General features: G+C 48.5%; 1 protein-coding gene across 7 annotated transcripts in view; it reads left to right on the forward strand.

The window, feature by feature from the left end:
* Positions 1-12382: 12382 nt before the first annotated feature.
* The window catches only part of RUFY1 (RUN and FYVE domain containing 1), a 377731-nt gene continuing 368444 nt past the window's right edge, over positions 12383-21669 (forward strand). For 3 of the 7 annotated variants that reach the window (XM_069763886.1, XM_069763890.1, XM_069763892.1), the window contains exon 1: positions 12970-13009. In XM_069763886.1, coding sequence (XP_069619987.1) covers positions 12985-13009 — 25 coding nt within the window. In that variant the 5' untranslated portion in view covers positions 12970-12984. Of the gene's footprint in view, positions 12823-12969; positions 13010-21669 lie in introns of those variants that run through there. The other 4 variants (XM_069763891.1, XM_069763893.1, XM_069763888.1 and 1 more) reach the window with 3 other exon arrangements.

A 21669-nucleotide genomic window follows, 5' to 3' on the forward strand; every position in this document is an offset into this window, starting at 1 on the left:
CGCATTGCGACGTATGGCCACACGTTGCATCCGTCGTGCGATGGATGCGTCGTGTTTTGGCGGACCGTCGGCACAAAAAAGTTGCATGTAACTTTTTTGTGCGTCGAGTCTGCCATTTTCGACCGCGCATGCGCTGCCGAAACTTCGCCCCCTCCTCCCCGCAACTCATAATGGGCAGCGGATTTGTTGTAAAACTGCATCCGCTGCCCACGTTTTGCTAATTAACACAACGTCCGTCGGGCTGATGGTTTGCGATGGCCCCGTACCGATGGATGTGTGTGAAAGTAGCCTAAATCACTATCGAGCCACATGCAGAAATCACCGCACTTATAGCTTTGTCTGCTATCAATGAAGTTACTACTGGTTGTCTGAGAAATATTCTGCCATGCAAATTATCAAGACTCTCTGCTGGAAACATGAGAAAAGTGGCTCCTGGGACACTTGAGAAATAGCTGTACTACTACTTCAACAAGTAAATCAATGAAGACTGGGGGTTGTACATCATGCATCCCATAATCTCAGGAGAACTGGTGTGGTGTTCCATTAAACTGTAGCCATCGTTTACTGTGACTTCAAAGTGCTCCAGGGACATGGCAACACAAGTCTCATTCATACTAAAATAATGACACAACAAAATATTGTGGAATAAAATTGGCCGTGATGTTTATTCTTGGGTAACTTAAAAATATAACAGTAAACATACCAATTGAACGATTCATATAAATAACCAAACATTCCAAGACTCCATTAACCCCTTAGCGACCGCCGATACGCCTTTTAACGGCGGCCGCTAAGGGTACTTAAACCACAGCGCCGTTAATTAACGGCGCTGTGGAAAAAGTACATAGCGCCCCCCAGAGGCCGATTTTCTCCGGGGTCTCGGCTGCCGGGGGTAGCCGAGACCCCAGAGAACATGATTCGGGGTTTTTTTAACCCACCCCGCATTTGCGATCACCGGTAATTAACCGTTTACCGGCGATCGCAAAAAAACAAACAAAAAAAAAACGCGATCTCTTTTTAATTTCTCTGTCCTCCGATGTGATCGCACATCGGAGGACAGAGAAAAGGGGTCCCAGGTGGCCCCCAAATACTCACCTAGCTCCCCCGATGCTCCTCGTGGCTCCCGGTGGGCGCCGCCATCTTAAAAATGGCGGGTGCATGCGCAGTGCGCCCGCCGGCTGGCCCCGCGAGAATCTTTGGAGTCTCGGCTGCCGGGGGTAGCCGAGACCCCAAAGAGCATGATCGGGGTCGGTTTTACCGACCCCTGTTTTGCGATCGCCGGTAATTAACTGTTTACCGGCGACCGCAAAAAAAAAAAAAAAAAAGTAACGTGTAATTCTCTGTCCTCTGATGTGATCGCACATCAGAGGACAGAGAAATAGGGGGATTCGGGGACCCTACAATACTCACCTGTGTCCCTGGATCCTCTTGCTGCTCCTCCTGGCTGCCGGCAGAAGAAAATGGCGGGCGCATGCGCAGTGCGCCCGCCATCTGTCTCCATCTGCCGGCCGGCAGGAGAACAGCAGTTGGGGCTAAAATTAGGGTTAGGGGTAGGGTTAGGGTCAAGGGTAGGGTTAGGGGTAGGGTTAGGGTTAGGGTTGGGGCTAAATTTAGGGTTAGGGTTGGGGCTAAATTTAGGGTTAGGGTTGGGGCTAAATTTAGGGTTAGGCTTCTTTCACACTTACGTCGGTACGGGGCCGTCGCAATGCGTCGGCCCGACATACCGACGCACGTTGTGAAAATTGTGCACAACGTGGGCAGCAGCTGTAGTTTTTCAACGCATCTGCTGCCCAATCTATGTCCTGGGGAGGAGGGGGCGGAGTTACGGCCATGCATGCGCGGTCAGAAATGGCGGATGCGACGTACAAAAAAACGTTTCATTGAACTTTTTTTGTGCCGACGGTCCGCCAAAACACAACTGATCCAGTGCACGACGGACGCGACGTTTGGCCATCCGTCACGATCCGTCGGCAATACAAGTCTATGGGCAAAAAACGCATCCTGAGGGCACATTTGCAGGATCCGTTTCTTGTCCAAAACGACGGATTGCGACGGATGCCAAACGACGCAAGTGTGAAAGTAGCCTTAGGGCTAGGGTTAGGGTTGGGGCTAAAGTTAGGGCTAGGGTTGGGGCTAAAGTTAGGGTTAGAGCTGTGATTAGGGTTAGGGTTTGGATTAGGGTTGGTATTAGGGTTAGGGTTGGCATTAGGGTTACGCTTGGGATTAGGGTTAGGTTTGGGATTAGGGTTAAGGTTAGGGTTGTGATTAGGGGTGTATTGGGATTAGGGTTAGGTTTGAGGTTAGGGTTGAGATTAGGATTAGGGGTGTGTTGGATTTAGGGTTTTGATTAGGGTTATGGTTAGGGTTGACATTAGGGTTGTTTTGGGGTAAGGGTTGTGATTATGGTTAGGGTTAGTGATTAGGATTATGGATCAGGTTGGGATTAGGGTTAGGGGTGTGTTGGTGTTATCGTTGGAGCTAGAATTGGGGGGTTTCCACTGTTTAGGTACATCAGGGGGTCTCCAAACACGACAGCCAATTTTGCGCTCAAAAAGTCAAATGGTGCTCCCTCCCTTCTGAGCTCTGCCGTGCGCCCAAACAGTGGGTTACCCCCACATATGGGGCATCAGCGTACTCGGGATAAATTGGACAACAACTTCTGGGGTCCAATTTCTCTTGTTACCCTTGTGAAAATAAAAACTTGGGGGCTACAATATCTTTTTTGTGAAAAAAAAAATATTTTTTATTTTCACGACTCTGCATTCTAAACTTCTGTGAAGCACTTGGGCATTCAAAGTTCTCACCACACATCTAGATAAGTTCCTTGGGGGGTCTACTTTCCAAAATGGGGTCACTTGTGGGGGGGTTACTACAGTTTAGGTACATCAGGGGCTCTGCAATCGCAACATAATGCCCACAGACCATTCTATCAAAGTCTGCATTCCAAAAAGGCGCTCCTTCCCTTCCGAGCTCTGCCGTGCGCCCAAACAGTGGTTTACCCCCACATATGGCGCATCAGCGTACTCGGGATACATTGGACAACAACTATTGCAGTCCAATTTCTCCTGTTACCCTTGTGAAAATAAAAACTTGGGGGCTACAATATCTTTTTTGTGGAAAGAAAAAATATTTTTTATTTTCACAACTCTGCATTCTAAACTTCTGTGAAGCACTTGGGCATTCAAAGTTCTCACCACACATCTAGATAAGTTCCTTGGGGGGTCTAGTTTCCAAAATGGGGTCACTTGTGGGGGGTTACTACAGTTTAGGTACATCAGGGGCTCTGCAATCGCAACATAATGCCCGCAGACCATTCTATCAAAGTCTGCATTCCAAAACGGCGCTCCTTCCTTCCGAGCTCTGCCGTGCGCCCAAACAGTGGTTCACCCCCACATATGGGGTACCAGCATACTCAGGACAAATTGGACAACAACTTTTGGGGTCCAATTTCTCTTGTTACCCTTCTGAAAATAAAAACTTGGGGGCTAAAAAATCTTTTTTGTGGAAAAAAAAAATCTTTTTTATTTTCACGGCTCTGCATTATAAACTTCTGTGAAGCACTTGGGCATTCAAGGTTCTCACCACACATCTAGATAAGTTCCATGGGGGGTCTAGTTTCCAAAATGGGGTCACTTGTGGGGGATTTCTACTGTTTAGGCACATCAGGGTCTCTCCAAACGCGACATGGCGTCCGATCTCAATTCCAGCCAATTCTACATTGAAAAAGTAAAACTGCACTCTTTCTCTTCCAAGCTCTGCGGTGCGCCCAAACAGTGGTTTACCCCCACATATTGGGTATCGACGTACTCAGGAGAAATTGCACAACAACTTTAGTGGTCTAATTTCTCCTGTTACCCTTGTGAAAATAAAAATTTGTGTGCAAAAAGATCATTTTTGTAGAAAAAATGCAATTTTTTTTTTTTCACGGCTCTACGTTATAAACTTCTGTGAAGCACATGGGGGTTCAAAGTGCTCGCCACACATCTAGATAAGTTCCTTAAGGGGTCTAGTTTCCAAAATGGTGTCACTTGTGGGGGTTTCCACTGTTTAGGCACATCAGGGGCTCTCTAAACGTGACATGTGGTCCGATCTCAATTCCAGCCAATTCTGCATTGAAAAAGTCAAATGGCGCTCCTTCACTTCTAAGTTCTGCGGTGCGTCCAAAAAGTGGTTTACCCCCACATATGGGGTATTGGCGTATTCAGGAGAAATTGCATAACAAAATTTATGGTTACATTTCTGTTTTTACACTTGTGAAAATAAAAAAAATGGTTCTGAATTAAGATGTTTGCAAAAAAAAGTTAAATGTTCATTTTTTCCTTCCACATTGTTTCAGTTCCTGTGAAGCACGTAAAGGGTTAATAAACTTTTTGAATGTGGTTTTGAGAACCTTGAGGGGTGTAGTTTTTAGAATGGTGTCACACTTGGGTATTTTCTATCATATAGACCCCTCAAAATGACTTCAAATGTGATGTGGTCCCTAAAAAAAAATGGTGTTGTAAAAATGAGAAATTGCTGGTCAACTTTTAACCCTTATAACTCCCTAACAAAAAAAAATTTTGTTTCCAAAATTGTGCTGATGTAAAGTAGACATGTGGGAAATGTTATTTATTAACTATTTTTCGTGACATATCTCTCTGATTTATGGGCATAAAAATACAAAGTTTGAAAATTGCAAAATTTTAAAAATTTTCGCCATATTTCCGTTTTTTTCATAAATAATCGCAAGTAATATCGAAGAAATGTTACCACTAACATGAAGTACAATATGTCACGAAAAAACAATCTCAGAATCAGCGGGATCCGTTGAAGCGTTCCAGAGTTATAACCTCATAAAATGACAGTGGTCAGAATTGCAAAAATTGGCCCGGTCATTAAGTACCAAATTGGTTCTGTCACTAAGGGGTTAAACAATCCATCCAGGAACTGGATGATTTTCCCACAATATAAACATCATGACAAAGAGAACAGCTCAAGGGAAGGAGGGTGGGATCTTCTTTCATCAGCAATCGCCTCAGAGTGCCTAAAATCTGCCAAGACAGGCATTAACCCCTTCACCCCCGGAGCTTTTTCATTTTCGTTTTTCGCTCCCCTCCTTCCCAGAGCCATAACTTTTTTATTTTTCTGTCAATATGGCCATGTGAGGGCTTAGTTTTTGCGGGACGAGTTGTACTTTTGAACGATACCATTGGTTTTACCATGCCTTGTACTAGAAAACGGGAAAATAATTCCAAGTGTGATGAAATTGCAAAAAAGTGCAATCTTACACTTGTTTTTTGGTAAAAAGAGATATGAATGGCACTGAGAAAAACCGCTCTTAGTACTCACTGATAAAGGATGAATGAGCTCTGAATCACGGACACATTCCAGAAACCTTCACCTTGCTGGAGGTGCTTGCTATGAAGAAGGTGCATACAGGGTCCAATAAAACAAGAAAAAAGCAGCAACACTCCACTTCTTGGTGAAAAAACAACCTTAGTCCTTTATTGCATAATAAAGATCATGGACAAGGTATTACGGGTAAAACAAGTGCAGGTCATGCAGGCAAATGAAGCAGGACGACCGACGTTTCATGCAATATGCGCTTCTACGGGTCCAGATACCTGGACCCGTAGAAGTGGAGTGTTACACTTGTTTTTTGTTTGGCTCTTTTGCTAGGTTCACCAAATGCTAAAACTGACCTGCCAATATGATTCTCCAGGTCATTACGAGTTCATAGACACCAAACATGTCTAGGTTCTTTTTTATCAAAGTGGTGAAAAAAAATTCCAAAGTTTGCGAAAAAAAATAAAAATTGCGTGATTTTCCGATACCCGTAGCGTCTCCAATTTTCGTGATCTGGGGTCGTGATCTGGCATTTTTTAATGATACCATTTTGGTGTAGATACGTTCTTTTGATCGCCCGTTATTGCATTTTAACGCAATGTCTCGGCGACCAAAAAAACCTAATTTTGGCGTTTTGATTTTTTTTCTCGCTACGCCATTTAGCGGTCAGGCTAATCCTTTGTTTTTATTGATAGATCGGGCGATTCTGAACGCGGCGATACCAAATATGTGTATGTTTGATTTTTTTTTTAATTGTTTTATTTTGATTGGGGCGAAAGGGGGGTGATTTGAACTTTTATATATTTTTTTTATATTTTTAATCACTTTTTAAAATTTTTTTGGCATGCTTCAATAGCCTCCATAGGAGGCTAGAAGCATGCATAACTCGATCGGCTCTGCTACATAGAGGTGAAGTTCAGATCACCTCTATGTAGCAGAAATGAAGGGGTTGCTTTGAACGCCGACCACAGGGTGGCGCTCAAAGCAATCGGCCATCAACAACCATAGAGGAGACCTCTGGTTGTTATGGCAATGCACTGCTGACCCCCGATCATGTGACGGGGGTTAGCAGTGAGAGCACCTCCAGCCGCGCGGCCGGGAGCGCTAGTTAAATGCCGCTGTCAGCGCTTGACGGCAGCATTTAACTAGTTAATGGGCGCGGGCGGATCGCGATTCCGCTCGTGCTCATTGCGCGCACATGTCAGCTGTACAAAACAGCTGACATGTCGCGGCTTTGAGGTGGGCAGAGGATCTGCCAGCTGACGTACTATTCCGTCAGGTGGCAGAAAGGGGTTAAATACACCGGCAACAGCCCAGCAACGCACTGTCCACCAATGAACAGCCGTTAAAAGGGCGCTAAAACTGACTGGACTAAACCAGTGCTTCTGAAAATAACTTAAATTCACCCAGAAACTTGCTTAAAAAATTAACACTTTCACAGAACTTTCCATCAACATATTCATAGCCTGTGTGGCCATGAGACCCCCCCCCCCTTTATTCCCTAATTCTTAGGGGGGGGGGCTGCCAATCTGGCAACATGGTGCCACCATGAGCAGCCTTCGTGGCCTAAACATGCTGCCTGCTTGCGTTTCCGGACATGGTTCCCATCGAGCACATGGGGGACTGAATTGGTCCTCAATTATGCAGGAAGCTGCCAGCCGCCCAAGTGCCTTCAGAGAACGGACAACTATTAACCCCTTCACCCCAGACCATTTTCTCTTTTCACTTTTCTTCCTCTTTTTCCCAGAGCCATAACTTTTTTGTTTTCATGTCCACATAACCATATTAGGGCTTGATTTTTAATGGACAAGCTGTGCTTTAACCATGTGACGCACTGGAAGGAGGGAAAAAATTCTAAGTCCGCTGAATTTGCAAACAAAGTGGAATTTTCACATTTTTTTAAAAAATTTTAAATTTACCATGTTCACTATGTGGGAGAACTGCCCTTGCAGTAGTTTTTTTAAGTGGTGAAGAACTAAGCAAACATTTTCTGAGATCTGTAACCCTTTAAAGTTTAGGGTCTGGGACTGGACAAAGGCTTGGGGTGTTTCCAGAATCCACTGTCAATAAACGCTGCGGGTCGGACGCGTGTACATCCACAGCGTCCAACCCACAGCGGCCAGATGTTACAACATAGTGGATAAGATTAGAAGAAATCCCATCTCCACTATGCGTGCAAAGACTTCTCTGGCTTCACTTCGGAGATGGACATGTGGCGCGTCTTTCCAGACTGCGGCATGTCTATTTATCTTGTGGAGACGCTCAGTCTCCGCTGCATAAATTACCCGTCCAAATGTACTGGGCACGGTGATCCCACACGATTCAGGGATCACATCAGAATAATTTTATATTTTGATAGATCAGAGTTTTACAAAAGTAGTAACACCAAATACGGTATGTAATTTTTCAATTTTTAATGGAGTAAAAAGGGGGTGATTTGAACGTTTGTGTTTTTATTTTTTTTAAAACTGTTTACTGTATTTAATTGTCTGCTTAGGAGACTTGCAGCTGGCTGTCACAGGCGTGTCATAATGACAGGCACGTCATCAGCAGACCCCGGAAGTCATGACAACCAATTGCCATTCTAGACCCAAAATTCCACCACACAAACTGCCATTAAAGACCCCAAAACCCATGAAATAACCCGCCATTATTGACCTGAAATCCCACGACACCCCCAACATTATAGACCCGAAATCCCACGACATAACCCGCCATTATAGACCCGAAATCCCACGACATCCCCCGCCATTATAGACCCGAAATCCCACGACATCCCTCGCCATTAGACCCCAAATCCCACAACATCCCCGCCATTATAGACCCCAAATCCCACAACATCCCCTGCCATTTTAGACCCCAAATCCCACGACATCCCCCGCCATTATAGACCCCAAATCCCACGACACCCCCCGGCATTATAGACCCCAAATCCCACAACACCCCCCCCCCCCCGACATTATGGACCCCAATCCCACGACACCCCCCACCATTATAGACCGCAAATCCCACAACCCCCCCCCCCGGCATTATAGACCCCAAATTGCACGACACCCCCCTGCCTTTATAGACCCCAAAACCCATGAAATAACCCTCCATTATAGACCCCAAATCCCACAACACCCCCCGGCATTATATACCCGAAATTGCACGACACCCCCCGCCATTATAGACCTCAAATAGCACAACACCCCCCCAGCATTATAGTCCCCAAATCCCAAGACAACCCCCGCCATTATAGACCCCAAATCCCACGACACCCCCCGCCATTATAGACCCCAAATCCCACGGCACCCCCCCGGCATTATAGACCCCAAATCCCACGACATCCCCCGCCATTATAGACCCCAAATCACACGACACCCCCCGGCATTATAGACCCCAAATCCCACGACATCCCCCACCATTATAGACACCAAATCCCACAACACCCCCCGCCATTATAGACCCCAAATCCCACAACACCCCCTGCCTTTATAGACCCCAAAACCCATGAAATAACCCTCCATTATAGACCCCAAATCCCACAACACCCCCCGGTATAATCTACCCGAAATTGCACAACACCCCCCGCCATTATAGACCTCAAATAGCACAACACCCCCCACCATTATAGACTCCAAATCCCACAACACCCCCCCGCCATTATAGACCCCAAATTGCACGACACCCCCCGCCACTATAGACCCCAAAACCCATGAAATAACCCTCCATTATAGACCCCAAATCCCATGACACCCCCCGCCATTATAGACCCCAAATCCCACAACACCCCCCACCATTATAGACCCCAAATCCCACGACACCCCCCGCCATTATAGACCCCAAATTGCACGACACCCCCCGCCACTATAGACCCCAAAACCCATGAAATAACCCTCCATTATAGACCCCAAATCCCATGACACCCCCCGCCATTATAGACCCCAAATCCCACAACACCCCCCACCATTATAGACCCCAAATCCCACAACACCCCCCGGTATAATCTACCCGAAATTGCACAACACCCCCCGCCATTATAGACCTCAAATAGCACAACACCCCCCACCATTATAGACTCCAAATCCCACAACACCCCCCCCCCCGCCATTATAGACCCCAAATTGCACGACACCCCCCGCCACTATAGACCCCAAAACCCATGAAATAACCCTCCATTATAGACCCCAAATCCCATGACACCCCCCGCCATTATAGACCCCAAATCCCACAACACCCCCCACCATTATAGACCCCAAATCCCACGACACCCCCCGCCATTATAGACCCCAAATTGCACGACACCCCCCGCCACTATAGACCCCAAAACCCATGAAATAACCCTCCATTATAGACCCCAAATCCCATGACACCCCCCGCCATTATAGACCCCAAATCCCACAACACCCCCCACCATTATAGACCCCAAATCCCACGACACCCCCCGCCATTATAGACCCCAAATTGCACGACACCCCCCGCCACTATAGACCCCAAAACCCATGAAATAACCCTCCATTATAGACCCCAAATCCCATGACACCCCCCGCCATTATAGACCCCAAATCCCACAACACCCCCCACCATTATAGACCCCAAATCCCACGACACCCCCCGCCATTATAGACCCCAAATTGCACGACACCCCCCGCCACTATAGACCCCAAAACCCATGAAATAACCCTCCATTATAGACCCCAAATCCCATGACACCCCCCGCCATTATAGACCCCAAATCCCACAACACCCCCCACCATTATAGACCCCAAATCCCACGACACCCCCCGCCATTATAGACCCCAAATTGCACGACACCCCCCGCCACTATAGACCCCAAAACCCATGAAATAACCCTCCATTATAGACTCTGAATCCCACGACACCCCCCGGCATTATCTACCCAAAATTGCACGACACCCCCCGCCATTACAGACCTCAAATAGCACAACACCCCCTCGGCATTATAGACCCCAAATCACACGACACCCCACTGCCATTATAGACCCCAAATACCACAACACCCCCCAGCCATTATATACCCCAAATCCCACAACACCCCCCGCCATTATAGACCCCAAATTCCACGACATCCCCCGCCATTATAGACCCCAAATCCCACACCTCCCGCCATTATAGACCCCAAATCCCACAACACCCCCTGCCATTATAGACCCCAAATCCCACAACACCCCCAACCACTATAGACCCCAAATCCCATGACATAACCCATTATAGACCCCAAATTTCACCAGACATCCTCCCCCTACACTTAGGCTACTTTCACACTAGCGTTGGCCCGTCACAGTGCTTCGGGCCGACGCATCTTGTGACAACGCAGCACAATGGGGGCAGCGGATGCATTATTACAACGCATCCGCTGCCCTATTGTGAGTTGTGGGGAGGAGGGGGTGGAGTTCCGGCCGCGCATGCGCGGTTGGAAATGGCGGACACGACGCACAAAAAAACGTTACATGTAACGTTTACGAGTACTAAGAGAACTAAGTAATGTAATAGATAAACCATTATTTCTTATTTTTAGGGACTCTATAGCGACAGGGTCTGTTCCGCAGGATTGGCGCATAGCAAATGTGGTGCCAATATTCAAAAAGGGCTCTAAAAGTGAACCTGGAAATTATAGGCCAGTAAGTCTAACCTCTACTGTTGGTAAAATATTTGAAGGGTTTCTGAAGGATGTTATTCTGGATTATCTCAATGAGAATAACTGTTTAACTCCATATCAGCATGGGTTTATGAGAAATCGCTCCTGTCAAACCAATCTAATCAGTTTTTATGAAGAGGTAAGCTATAGACTGGACCACGGTGAGTCATTGGACGTGGTATATCTCGATTTTTCCAAAGCGTTTGATACCGTGCCGCACAAGAGGTTGGTACACAAAATGAGAATGCTTGGTCTGGGGGAAAATGTGTGTAAATGGGTTAGTAACTGGCTTAGTGATAGAAAGCAGAGGGTGGTTATAAATGGTATAGTCTCTAACTGGGTCGCTGTGACCAGTGGGGTACCGCAGGGGTCAGTATTGGGACCTGTTCTCTTCAACATATTCATTAATGATCTGGTAGAAGGTTTACACAGTAAAATATCGATATTTGCAGATGATACAAAACTATGTAAAGCAGTTAATACAAGAGAAGATAGTATTCTGCTACAGATGGATCTGGATAAGTTGGAAACTTGGGCTGAAAGGTGGCAGATGAGGTTTAACAATGATAAATGTAAGGTTATACACATGGGAAGAGGGAATCAATGTCACCATTACACACTGAACGGGAAACCACTGGGTAAATCTGACAGGGAGAAGGACTTGGGGATCCTAGTTAATGATAAACTTACCTGGAGCAGCCAGTGCCAGGCAGCAGCTGCCAAGGCAAACAGGATCATGGGGTGCATTAAAAGAGGTCTGGATACACATGATGAGAGCATTATACTGCCTCTGTACAAATCCCTAGTTAGACCGCACATGGAGTACTGTGTCCAGTTTTGGGCACCGGTGCTCAGGAAGGATATAATGGAACTAGAGAGAGTACAAAGGAGGGCAACAAAATTAATAAAGGGGATGGGAGAACTACAATACCCAGATAGATTAGCGAAATTAGGATTATTTAGTCTAGAAAAAAGACGACTGAGGGGCGATCTAATAACTATGTATAAGTATATAAGGGGACAATACAAATATCTCGCTGAGGATCTGTTTATACCAAGGAAGGTGACGGGCACAAGGGGGCATTCTTTGCGTCTGGAGGAGAGAAGGTTTTTCCACCAACATAGAAGAGGATTCTTTACTGTTAGGGCAGTGAGAATCTGGAATTGCTTGCCTGAGGAGGTGGTGATGGCGAACTCAGTCGAGGGGTTCAAGAGAGGCCTGGATGTCTTCCTGGAGCAGAACAATATTGTATCATACAATTATTAGGTTCTGTAGAAGGACGTAGATCTGGGTATTTATTATGATGGAATATAGGCTGAACTGGATGGACAAATGTCTTTTTTCGGCCTTACTAACTATGTTACTATGTTACTATGTTTCTTTGCTCCGACGGTCCGCCACAACATGACGCAACCGTCGCACGACGGTTGCGACGTGTGGCACTGCGTCGCTAATAGCTGTTCGCCGCTCCGCACCTGCAGCGTCTCAGCTACACCGTACAGAAGAGCAGGACGTCTGACCTCTGGACCTGGATAGATGCCCGCAAGTTGCGCAGGGCACACTATGGACGAAGCCAGAACAGAACACTGCACGCCCGCATAGCACCACGTGACCACAGAAACACGTGAACAGCTGACGAGTAAATACCGACCAGCAGCGCATACATTCTAGCACCAACACCCACCCTCCAAAAAAAAGCAGACTGACTTCCTGGCATGTGACCGATCACATGATTCGATGTCATCACCGGTCCCTCGCAGGGCTCGGTAGGAGGCTGAGCGAGCGGTGCTGGGTCTGCTCTGCCCTCTCCAGCAGTGGACGGCTCTGCTCTGTGAGCTAGTGTGCGGCGCTAGAGGTCAGTGGTTCTCTGCAGCTGGCAGCGCTGTATGGCATTGCTGCAGGACGGAGGCACTGTATACCCTGCTCCACAGCTGGTCATCCTGGTAATTGTGCCACTTCCAGGGGCTGGCAGCTCATCACTGTTATTGTCGCCCCTTGGACAGGCCCCTGCATTCCTATGGGTGGCGTATTCGCTCAGCCCGGTACATCTCTGATGTGTGTAGCGACTGTGGCGTATTCGCTGATGTCAGCCCGGTACGTCTCTGATGTGTGTAGTGACTGTGGCGTATTCGCTGATGTCAGCCCGGTACATCTCTGATGTGTGTAGCGACTGTGGCGTATTCGCTGATGTCAGCCCGGTACGTCTCTGATGTGTGTAGTGACTGTGGCGTATTCGCTGATGTCAGCCCGGTACGTCTCTGATGTGTGTAGTGACTGTGTCATATTCGCTGACGTCAGCCCGGTACGTCTCTGATGTGTGTAGCGACTGTGGCGTATTCGCTCAGCCCGGTACATCTCTGATGTGTGTAGCGACTGTGGCGTATTCGCTGACGTCAGCCCTGTACGTCTCTGATGTGTGTAGCGACTGTGGCGTATTCGCTGATGTCAGCCCGGTACGTCTCTGATGTGTGTAGTGACTGTGGCGTATTCGCTGATATCAGCCCGGTACGTCTCTGATGTGTGTAGTGACTGTGGCGTATTCGCTGATATCAGCCCGGTACGTCTCTGATGTGTGTAGTGACTGTGGCATATTCGCTGATATCAGCCCGGTACGTCTCTGATGTGTGTAGCGACTGTGGCGTATTCGCTGATGTCAGCCCGGTACGTCTCTGATGTGTGTAGTGACTGTGGCGTATTCGCTCAGCCCTGTACGTCTCTGATGTGTGTAGCGACTGTGTCATATTCGCTGACGTCAGCCCGGTACGTCTCTGATGTGTGTAGCGACTGTGTCATATTCGCTGACGTCAGCCCTGTACGTCTCTGATGTGTGTAGCGACTGTCATATTCGCTGACGTCAGCCCGGTACGTCTCTGATGTGTGTAGCGACCGTGTCATATTCGCTGACGTCAGCCCTGTACGTCTCTGATGTGTGTAGCGACTGTGTCATATTCGCTGACGTCAGCCCTGTACGTCTCTGATGTGTGTAGCGACTGTGTCATATTCGCTGACGTCAGCCCTGTACGTCTCTGATGTGTGTAGCGACTGTGTCATATTCGCTGACGTCAGCCCGGTACGTCTCTGATGTGTGTAGTGACTGTGGCTTATTTTGTGATGTCAGCCCGGTACGTCTCTGATGTGTGTAGCGACTGTGTCATATTCGCTGACGTCAGCCCTGTACGTCTCTGATGTGTGTAGCGACTGTCATATTCGCTGACGTCAGCCCGGTACGTCTCTGATGTGTGTAGCGACCGTGTCATATTCGCTGACGTCAGCCCTGTACGTCTCTGATGTGTGTAGCGACTGTGTCATATTCGCTGACGTCAGCCCTGTACGTCTCTGATGTGTGTAGCGACTGTGTCATATTCGCTGACGTCAGCCCTGTACGTCTCTGATGTGTGTAGCGACTGTGTCATATTCGCTGACGTCAGCCCTGTACGTCTCTGATTTGTGTAGCGACTGTGGCGTATTCGCTGATGTCAGCCCGGTACGTCTCTGATGTGTGTAGTGACTGTGGCGTATTCGCTGATATCAGCCCGGTACGTCTCTGATGTGTGTAGTGACTGTGGCGTATTCGCTGATATCAGCCCGGTACGTCTCTGATGTGTGTAGCGACTGTGGCGTATTCGCTGATGTCAGCCCGGTACGTCTCTGATGTGTGTAGCGACTGTGGCGTATTCGCTCAGCCCTGTACGTCTCTGATGTGTGTAGCGACTGTGTCATATTCGCTGACGTCAGCCCTTTACGTCACTGATGTGTGTAGCGACTGTGTCATATTCGCTGACGTCAGCCCGGTACGTCTCTGTAGTGACTGTGGCTTATTTTGTGATGTCATCCCGGTACGTCTCTGATGTGTGTAGCGACTGTGGCGTATTCGCTGACGTCAGCCCTGTACGTCTCTGATGTGTGTAGCGACTGTGTCATATTCGCTGACGTCAGCCCGGTACGTCTCTGTAGTGACTGTGGCTTATTTTGTGACGTCAGCCCGGTACGTCTCTGATGTGTGTAGTGACTGTGGCGTATTCGCTGACGTCAGCCCTGTACGTCTCTGATGTGTGTAGCGACTGTGTCATATTCGCTGATGTCAGCCCTGTACGTCTCTGATGTGTGTAGCGACTGTGTCATATTCGCTGACGTCAGCCCGGTACGTCTCTGATGTGTGTAGCGACTGTGTCATATTCGCTGATGTCAGCCCTGTACGTCTCTGATGTGTGTAGCGACTGTGTCATATTCGCTGACGTCAGCCCGGTACGTCTCTGATGTGTGTAGCGACTGTGTCATATTCGCTGATGTCAGCCCTGTACGTCTCTGATGTGTGTAGCGACTGTGTCATATTCGCTGACGTCAGCCCGGTACGTCTCTGATGTGTGTAGCGACTGTGTCATATTCGCTGATGTCAGCCCTGTACGTCTCTGATGTGTGTAGCGACTGTGTCATATTCGCTGACGTCAGCCCTGTACGTCTCTGATGTGTGTAGCGACTGTGTCATATTCGCTGACGTCAGCCCGGTACGTCTCTGATGTGTGTAGCGACTGTGTCATATTCGCTGATGTCAGCCCTGTACGTCTCTGATGTGTGTAGCGACTGTGTCATATTCGCTGACGTCAGCCCTGTACATCTCTGATGTGTGTAGCGACTGTGGCGTATTCACTGACGTCAGCCCAGTACGTCTCTGTAGTGACTGTGGCTTATTTTATGATGTCAGCCCGGTACGTCTCTGTCTGTAGCGACTGTGGCGTATTCATTGACGTCAGCCCAGTACGTCTCTGTTGTCTGTAGCGACTGTGGCGTATTCGCTGATGTCAGCCCGTTACGTCTCTGTAGTGACTGTGGCGTATTCGCTGATGTCAGCCCTGTACGTCTCTGATGTGTGTAGCGACTGTGTCATATTCGCTGATGTCAGCCCTGTACGTCTCTGATGTGTGTAGCGACTGTGTCATATTCGCTGACGTCAGCCCGGTACGTCTCTGATGTGTGTAGCGACTGTGTCATATTCGCTGACGTCAGCCCGGTACGTCTCTGATGTGTGTAGCGACCGTGTCATATTCGCTGACGTCAGCCCTGTACGTCTCTGATGTGTGTAGCGACTGTGTCATATTCGCTGACGTCAGCCCTGTACGTCTCTGATGTGTGTAGCGACTGTGTCATATTCGCTGACGTCAGCCCGGTACGTCTCTGATGTGTGTAGTGACTGTGTCATATTCGCTGATGTCAGCCCTGTACGTCTCTGATGTGTGTAGCGACTGTGTCATATTCGCTGACGTCAGCCCGGTACGTCTCTGATGTGTGTAGTGACTGTGGCTTATTTTGTGATGTCAGCCCGGTACGTCTCTGATGTGTGTAGCGACTGTGGCTTATTTTGTGATGTCAGCCCGGTACGTCTCTGATGTGTGTAGCGACTGTGGCTTATTTTGTGATGTCAGCCCGGTACGTCTCTGATGTGTGTAGCGACTGTGGCGTATTCGCTGACGTCAGCCCGGTACATCTCTGATGTGTGTAGCGACTGTGCCGTATTCACTGACGTCAGCCCAGTACGTCTCTGTAGTGACTGTGGCTTATTTTATGATGTCAGCCCGTTACGTCTCTGTAGTGACTGTGGCGTATTTGCTGATGTCAGCCCGGTACGTCTCTGATGTGTGCAGCGACTGTGGCGTATTCGCTGATGTCAGCCCGGTACGTCTCTGTTGTCTGTAGCGACTGTGGCTTATTTTCTGATGTCGGCCCGGTACGTCTCTGATATGTGTAGTGACTGTGGCGTATTCGCTGATGTCAGCCCGGTATGTCTCTGTTGTCTGTAGTGACTGTGGCTTGTTTTCTGATGTCAGCCCGGTACGTCTCTGATGTGTGTAGTGACTGTGGCGTATTCGCTGACGTCTGCCCAGTACGTTTCTCTGTAGCTACTATGGCTTATTTGCTGATGTCAGCCCTGTACGTCTATGACGTTTGTGGTATGTCTCTGACGTCTGTAGTGACTGTAGCGTATTCACTGAAGTCAGTCCTGTACGCCTCTGACGTCTGTAGCGACTGTGGCGTTTTCGGTGACGTCAACCCGCTACGTCTCTGATGTCTGTAGCGACTGTGGAGTATACGCTGACGTCAGCCCGGTACATCTCTGACATCTGTAGCGACTGTGGCGTATTTGCTGATGTCAGCTCTGTACGTCTCTCATTTCTGTAGCGACTGTGGTGTATACGCTGACGTCAGCCCGGTACATCTCTGACATCTGTAGCGACTGTGGCATATTTGCTGATGTCAGCCCGGTACGTCTCTGATTTCTGTGGCGTATTCGCTGACGTCAGCCCAGTATGTCTCTGATGTCTGTAGTGACTGTGGCGTATTTGCTGGGTCCTCTCTCCTCCTGTACCAGTTATGACTTGTATTGTTTAAGATTATTGTACTTGTCTTTACTATGTATACCCCTCCTCACATTTAAAGCGCCATGGAATAAATGGCGCTATAACAATAAATAATAATAATAATTTGCTGACATCAGCCCGGTACATCTGACGTCTAGCGACTGTGTCGTGATTCGCTGACGTCAGCCCAGTATGTCTGACATCTTTAGTAACCGTGGCGTATTCGCTGACGTCTGTTCGGTATGTCTATAGGGACTGTGGCGAATTAGCTAACGCCAGCCCTGTAAGACTCTGATGTCTGTAGTGACTGTAGCTTATTCGCTGACGTCAGCCCTGTACATCTGTGGCGTATTTTCTGATGTCAGCCCTGTACGTCTGATTTCTGTAGTGACTGTGGCATATATGCTGACGTCAGCCCAGTATGTCTCTGATGTCTGTAGCGAGTGTGGCGTATTCACTGACGTCAACACGGTATGTCTGTAGTGACTGTGGCCTATTCGGTGATGTCAGCCCTGTACATCTGTTATCTGTGGCGTATTTGCTGATGTCTGCGCTGTACGTCTTACGTCTGTAGCGACTGTGGCATATTCGCTGATGTCAGCCCTGTACGTCTCTGATGTCTATTGCGACTGTGGCATATTCGCTGACGTCAGCTCAGTACGACTCTGACGTATGTTGCGACTGTGGCGTATTCGCAGACGTCAGCCTGGTACATCTCTGATGTCTGTAGCTACTGTGGCGTTTTCGCTGACGTCAGCCCGGTACATCTGTGACGTCTGTAGCGACTGTGGCATATTTGCTGACGTCAGCCCAGTACGTCTCTAATGACAGTGGCGTATTCACTGAAGTCAGCCCTATACGCCACTGACGTCTGTAGTGACTGTGGTGCATACCCTGATGTCAGCCCAGTATTCGCTGACGTCAGGCCGGTACGTCTATGGCGTATTCGCTGACGTCAGGCCGGTACGTCTCTGATCTCTGTAGCGACTGTGGCGTATTCGCTGACATCAGCCCGGTACGTCTCTGATGTCTGTGGTGTATTCGCTGACATCAGCCCGGTACGTCTCTGATGTCTGTAGTGGATGTTGCGTATTCACTGACGTCCGACCGACTGTGGCGTATTCGCTGACATCAGCCCGGTATGTCTCTGATGTCTGTGGTGTATTCGCTGATGTCAGCCCGGTACGTCTCTGATGTCTGTAGTGGCTGTTGCGTATTCACTGACGTCCGCCCGATATGTCTCTGATGTCTCTACCGACTGTGGCGTATTCACTGACATCTGCCCGTTATGTGTATGACGTCTGTAGCGACTGTGGCATATTCGCTGACATCAGTCCATTATGTTTCTGATGTCTGTGACGTTTTCGCTGATGTCAGCCCAGTACGTCTCTGATGCCTGTAGCGACTGTGGCGTATTCGCTGACGTCAGCCCGGTACGTCTCTGATGTCTGTAGCCCTACGCAGCTCAGCAAAACTCTAGTGTGAAACTAGCCTTACTCCATAAAAAGGGTAGGCAGTGTTTGCTAAGTATAAAAGATATTCTAAAGGAGACAAAATCATGCGTACATTTCAAATTGCAAATAAAATAGGATTAACATTGAAAAGAGAACACTTACATAGCGTTCAGATCATTTCAGCTTGTGACTGGCCGTGTGCCATGGAGGAGAAAGGGCTTACATATATCCAGATGCACGAGCACAGCTTTGCTGTTGTGAATTCTGTTTTTACCCTTCGCCACGACAGCACCCCACATGAGAGAGAGAGGGATCCGCCCATAGGAACAGGAAACCTACAGAATAAAAGGAGGCGGTCCCCTCTCCTCCTCAGTTTAGGTTTCCTGTTCCTACAGGGACCCGGCTTACCTACAGATGAAGAGGATCCCTGGGCCATGCACCCGCCTGCGCCGGTTTCTGTGGGAACGGCAGGGGCTGCGGTACCAGAAGCAGCGGCGGGGGAGCCCCTGCTTGCAGCCTCCCCCCTCGTCTGGCCAAACATCCACGGTCCGGGTCCGGTCACCGTAGGTCCGGCCGGCACTGTGAGGACGCGCGCGCTGCAGCGGCCGGCTTAATAGCCTCTGGCGGCCGCATGGTGGTGAGAGCGGCGCGTCTAACCCGGAAGTCGCGGGAGCACTTCCGGGTTGGTCCGGGGAGGCAGGAGAATGGGCGGCAAGTTTAAAAATGCAGCGCTAGCGTCGGGCCGGTGTGTGTGAAATGGCTTCACCGGCCGACGAAGCGCACCTGCCCGCAGTGCAACAGCGCTCTCCCAGCAGGGAGAGAAGCACGAGGAGCAGCACAAAGAGTGGTGGCCGACCTCCAGAGAAGAGTTCTACCACCAAACGAATTCCGCCTCCAGAACCGGTACCTGTCAGCTTCACTGGGTGAGTTTTTGAAAGAGTCTCTTCCTATATGCTGATATATGTTCCTCCTGTATCCTTCCTCTAGACTAAGAAAAGGACACACAAATCTAAGCATAAAGAGTGTGCTTTATGTACGCAGCCCCTCCCGGATGATTATGCCAAAAAACTGTGTGCAGAGTGTATCATGCAAACTCTACGGCAGGAAAATATCATGACTCCCTCAGATGTCAGAGCTATTATCCGAGAAGAGATGCAGGGTTTGGCGCAGACAAGTAGCGCCAGTACCCGTCAGCCTAGCAGGTCCCGGTCTCCGGTTAGTTCGGAGTCAGAGGGTGTATGTATTTCTTCAGACGAAGAGGGATCTCAGCCGAGCTCATCCGAGACTGAAGGGGGACTTTGTCTTCCCAACAGTAATGTGGACAATTTAATAAAATCTGTCAGGAGCACGATGGGGTGCCCAGATGGGAAAGAAAAGAAATCAGCACAGGACATAATGTTTGCGGGGTTAGGACAGAAGAAACGTAGGTCCTTCCCCGTCATACAAACCATCAAAGATATTGTCAAAAAGGAGTGGGACAAGCAGAATAGAGGGTTTTTACCATCATCCTCTAAAAGGCGCTATCCCTTCAGCGATGAAGACCTAAACACCTGGTCAAAGGTGCCAAAAGTTGATGCTGCGGTAGCCTCCACAACCAAACAGTCGGTCCTACCAGTGGAGGATTCAGGGGTCCTAACAGACCCGCTGGACCGTAAAGCAGAAGCTTTACTAAAGAGGTCATGGGAAGTCAATACGGGGGCGTTCAGGCCCGCCATATCTAGTACCTGTACTGCAAGATCTCTACTAGTATGGACGGAGCAATTGGAGGAACAGATTAGAGGCAAAACTTCGAGGGAATCTATCCTGCTGAAATTGCCTCAAATTAAAGAAGCAGTAGCATTCCTAGCTGATGCCTCAGTGGACTCGCTACGTCTTGCAGCCAGGTCAGCCGGCCTAGTCAACACAGCCCGGCGTGCACTCTGGCTAAAGAATTGGAAGGGGGACGCACAAGCTAAAGCGAAACTTTGTGCGATTCCCTGTCAGGGTGAGTTCCTTTTTGGGAAGACGCTGGATGAACTCCTGAATAAAGCAGGTGAAAGGAAGAAAGGCTTCCCTAACCAGTATCTTCCATCCTACAGGAGAGCCTTCAGGAGACGCCCCTTTACTAGGAACAAGCCGCTTGAACAAAGAGAGCGATGGGAGTCGAAGGACCCAAAGCAAAAAGGTGCCTTTTTTAGCGGGTCCCATAATCCGAGACGTAAATACCGCTAACCAGGAAGTAGGCGGCAGATTAAAATTTTTTCTTCCCCAATGGGGACAGATAACATCCAGCCAGTGGATTCTGGACATTGTGCAATACGGCCTTAAATTAGAATTTGATCGAATCCCTTGGGATTCCTTCATAATAACATCTCCAAAAGGTCAGGACCAACAGAGGGCTCTAGAAATAGAGATCCTATCTCTTCTATCTAAGAAAGTCCTGATTGAAGTTCCCCAGGATCAAAAAGGGAAAGGGTTCTACTCCCCTTTATTCCTGATTAATAAACCAGATGGTTCATTTAGAACCATCATAAATCTTAAAAAATTAAATTCTTTCCTGCGTAATCATACCTTCAAAATGGAATCCATTAGTTCTACCATAAAACTCTTATTCCCTAGGTGTGTCATGGCCGGAATAGACTTAAAGGACGCCTATTACCATCTTCCCATACATGCCGAACATCAGCAGTACCTAAGGGTAGCAGTCACCCTGGAGGGAAAGGTTCGTCACTTTCAATATGTTGCAATGCCATTTGGGCTTTCTATGGCTCCCCGCGTCTTCACTAAGGTGATACTAGAAGTGATGGCTCATCTACGCCAACGAGATACCTTGATAATACCCTACCTAGATGACTTTCTAGTGGTAGGAAGCTCTGCACTTCAATGTAAAACTCGTTTATCTAATACGATCTCGTC

The sequence above is a fragment of the Ranitomeya imitator genome, chromosome 4 (genome assembly GCF_032444005.1).
Source record: "Ranitomeya imitator isolate aRanImi1 chromosome 4, aRanImi1.pri, whole genome shotgun sequence".
Classification (NCBI taxonomy): Eukaryota; Metazoa; Chordata; class Amphibia; order Anura; family Dendrobatidae; genus Ranitomeya; species Ranitomeya imitator.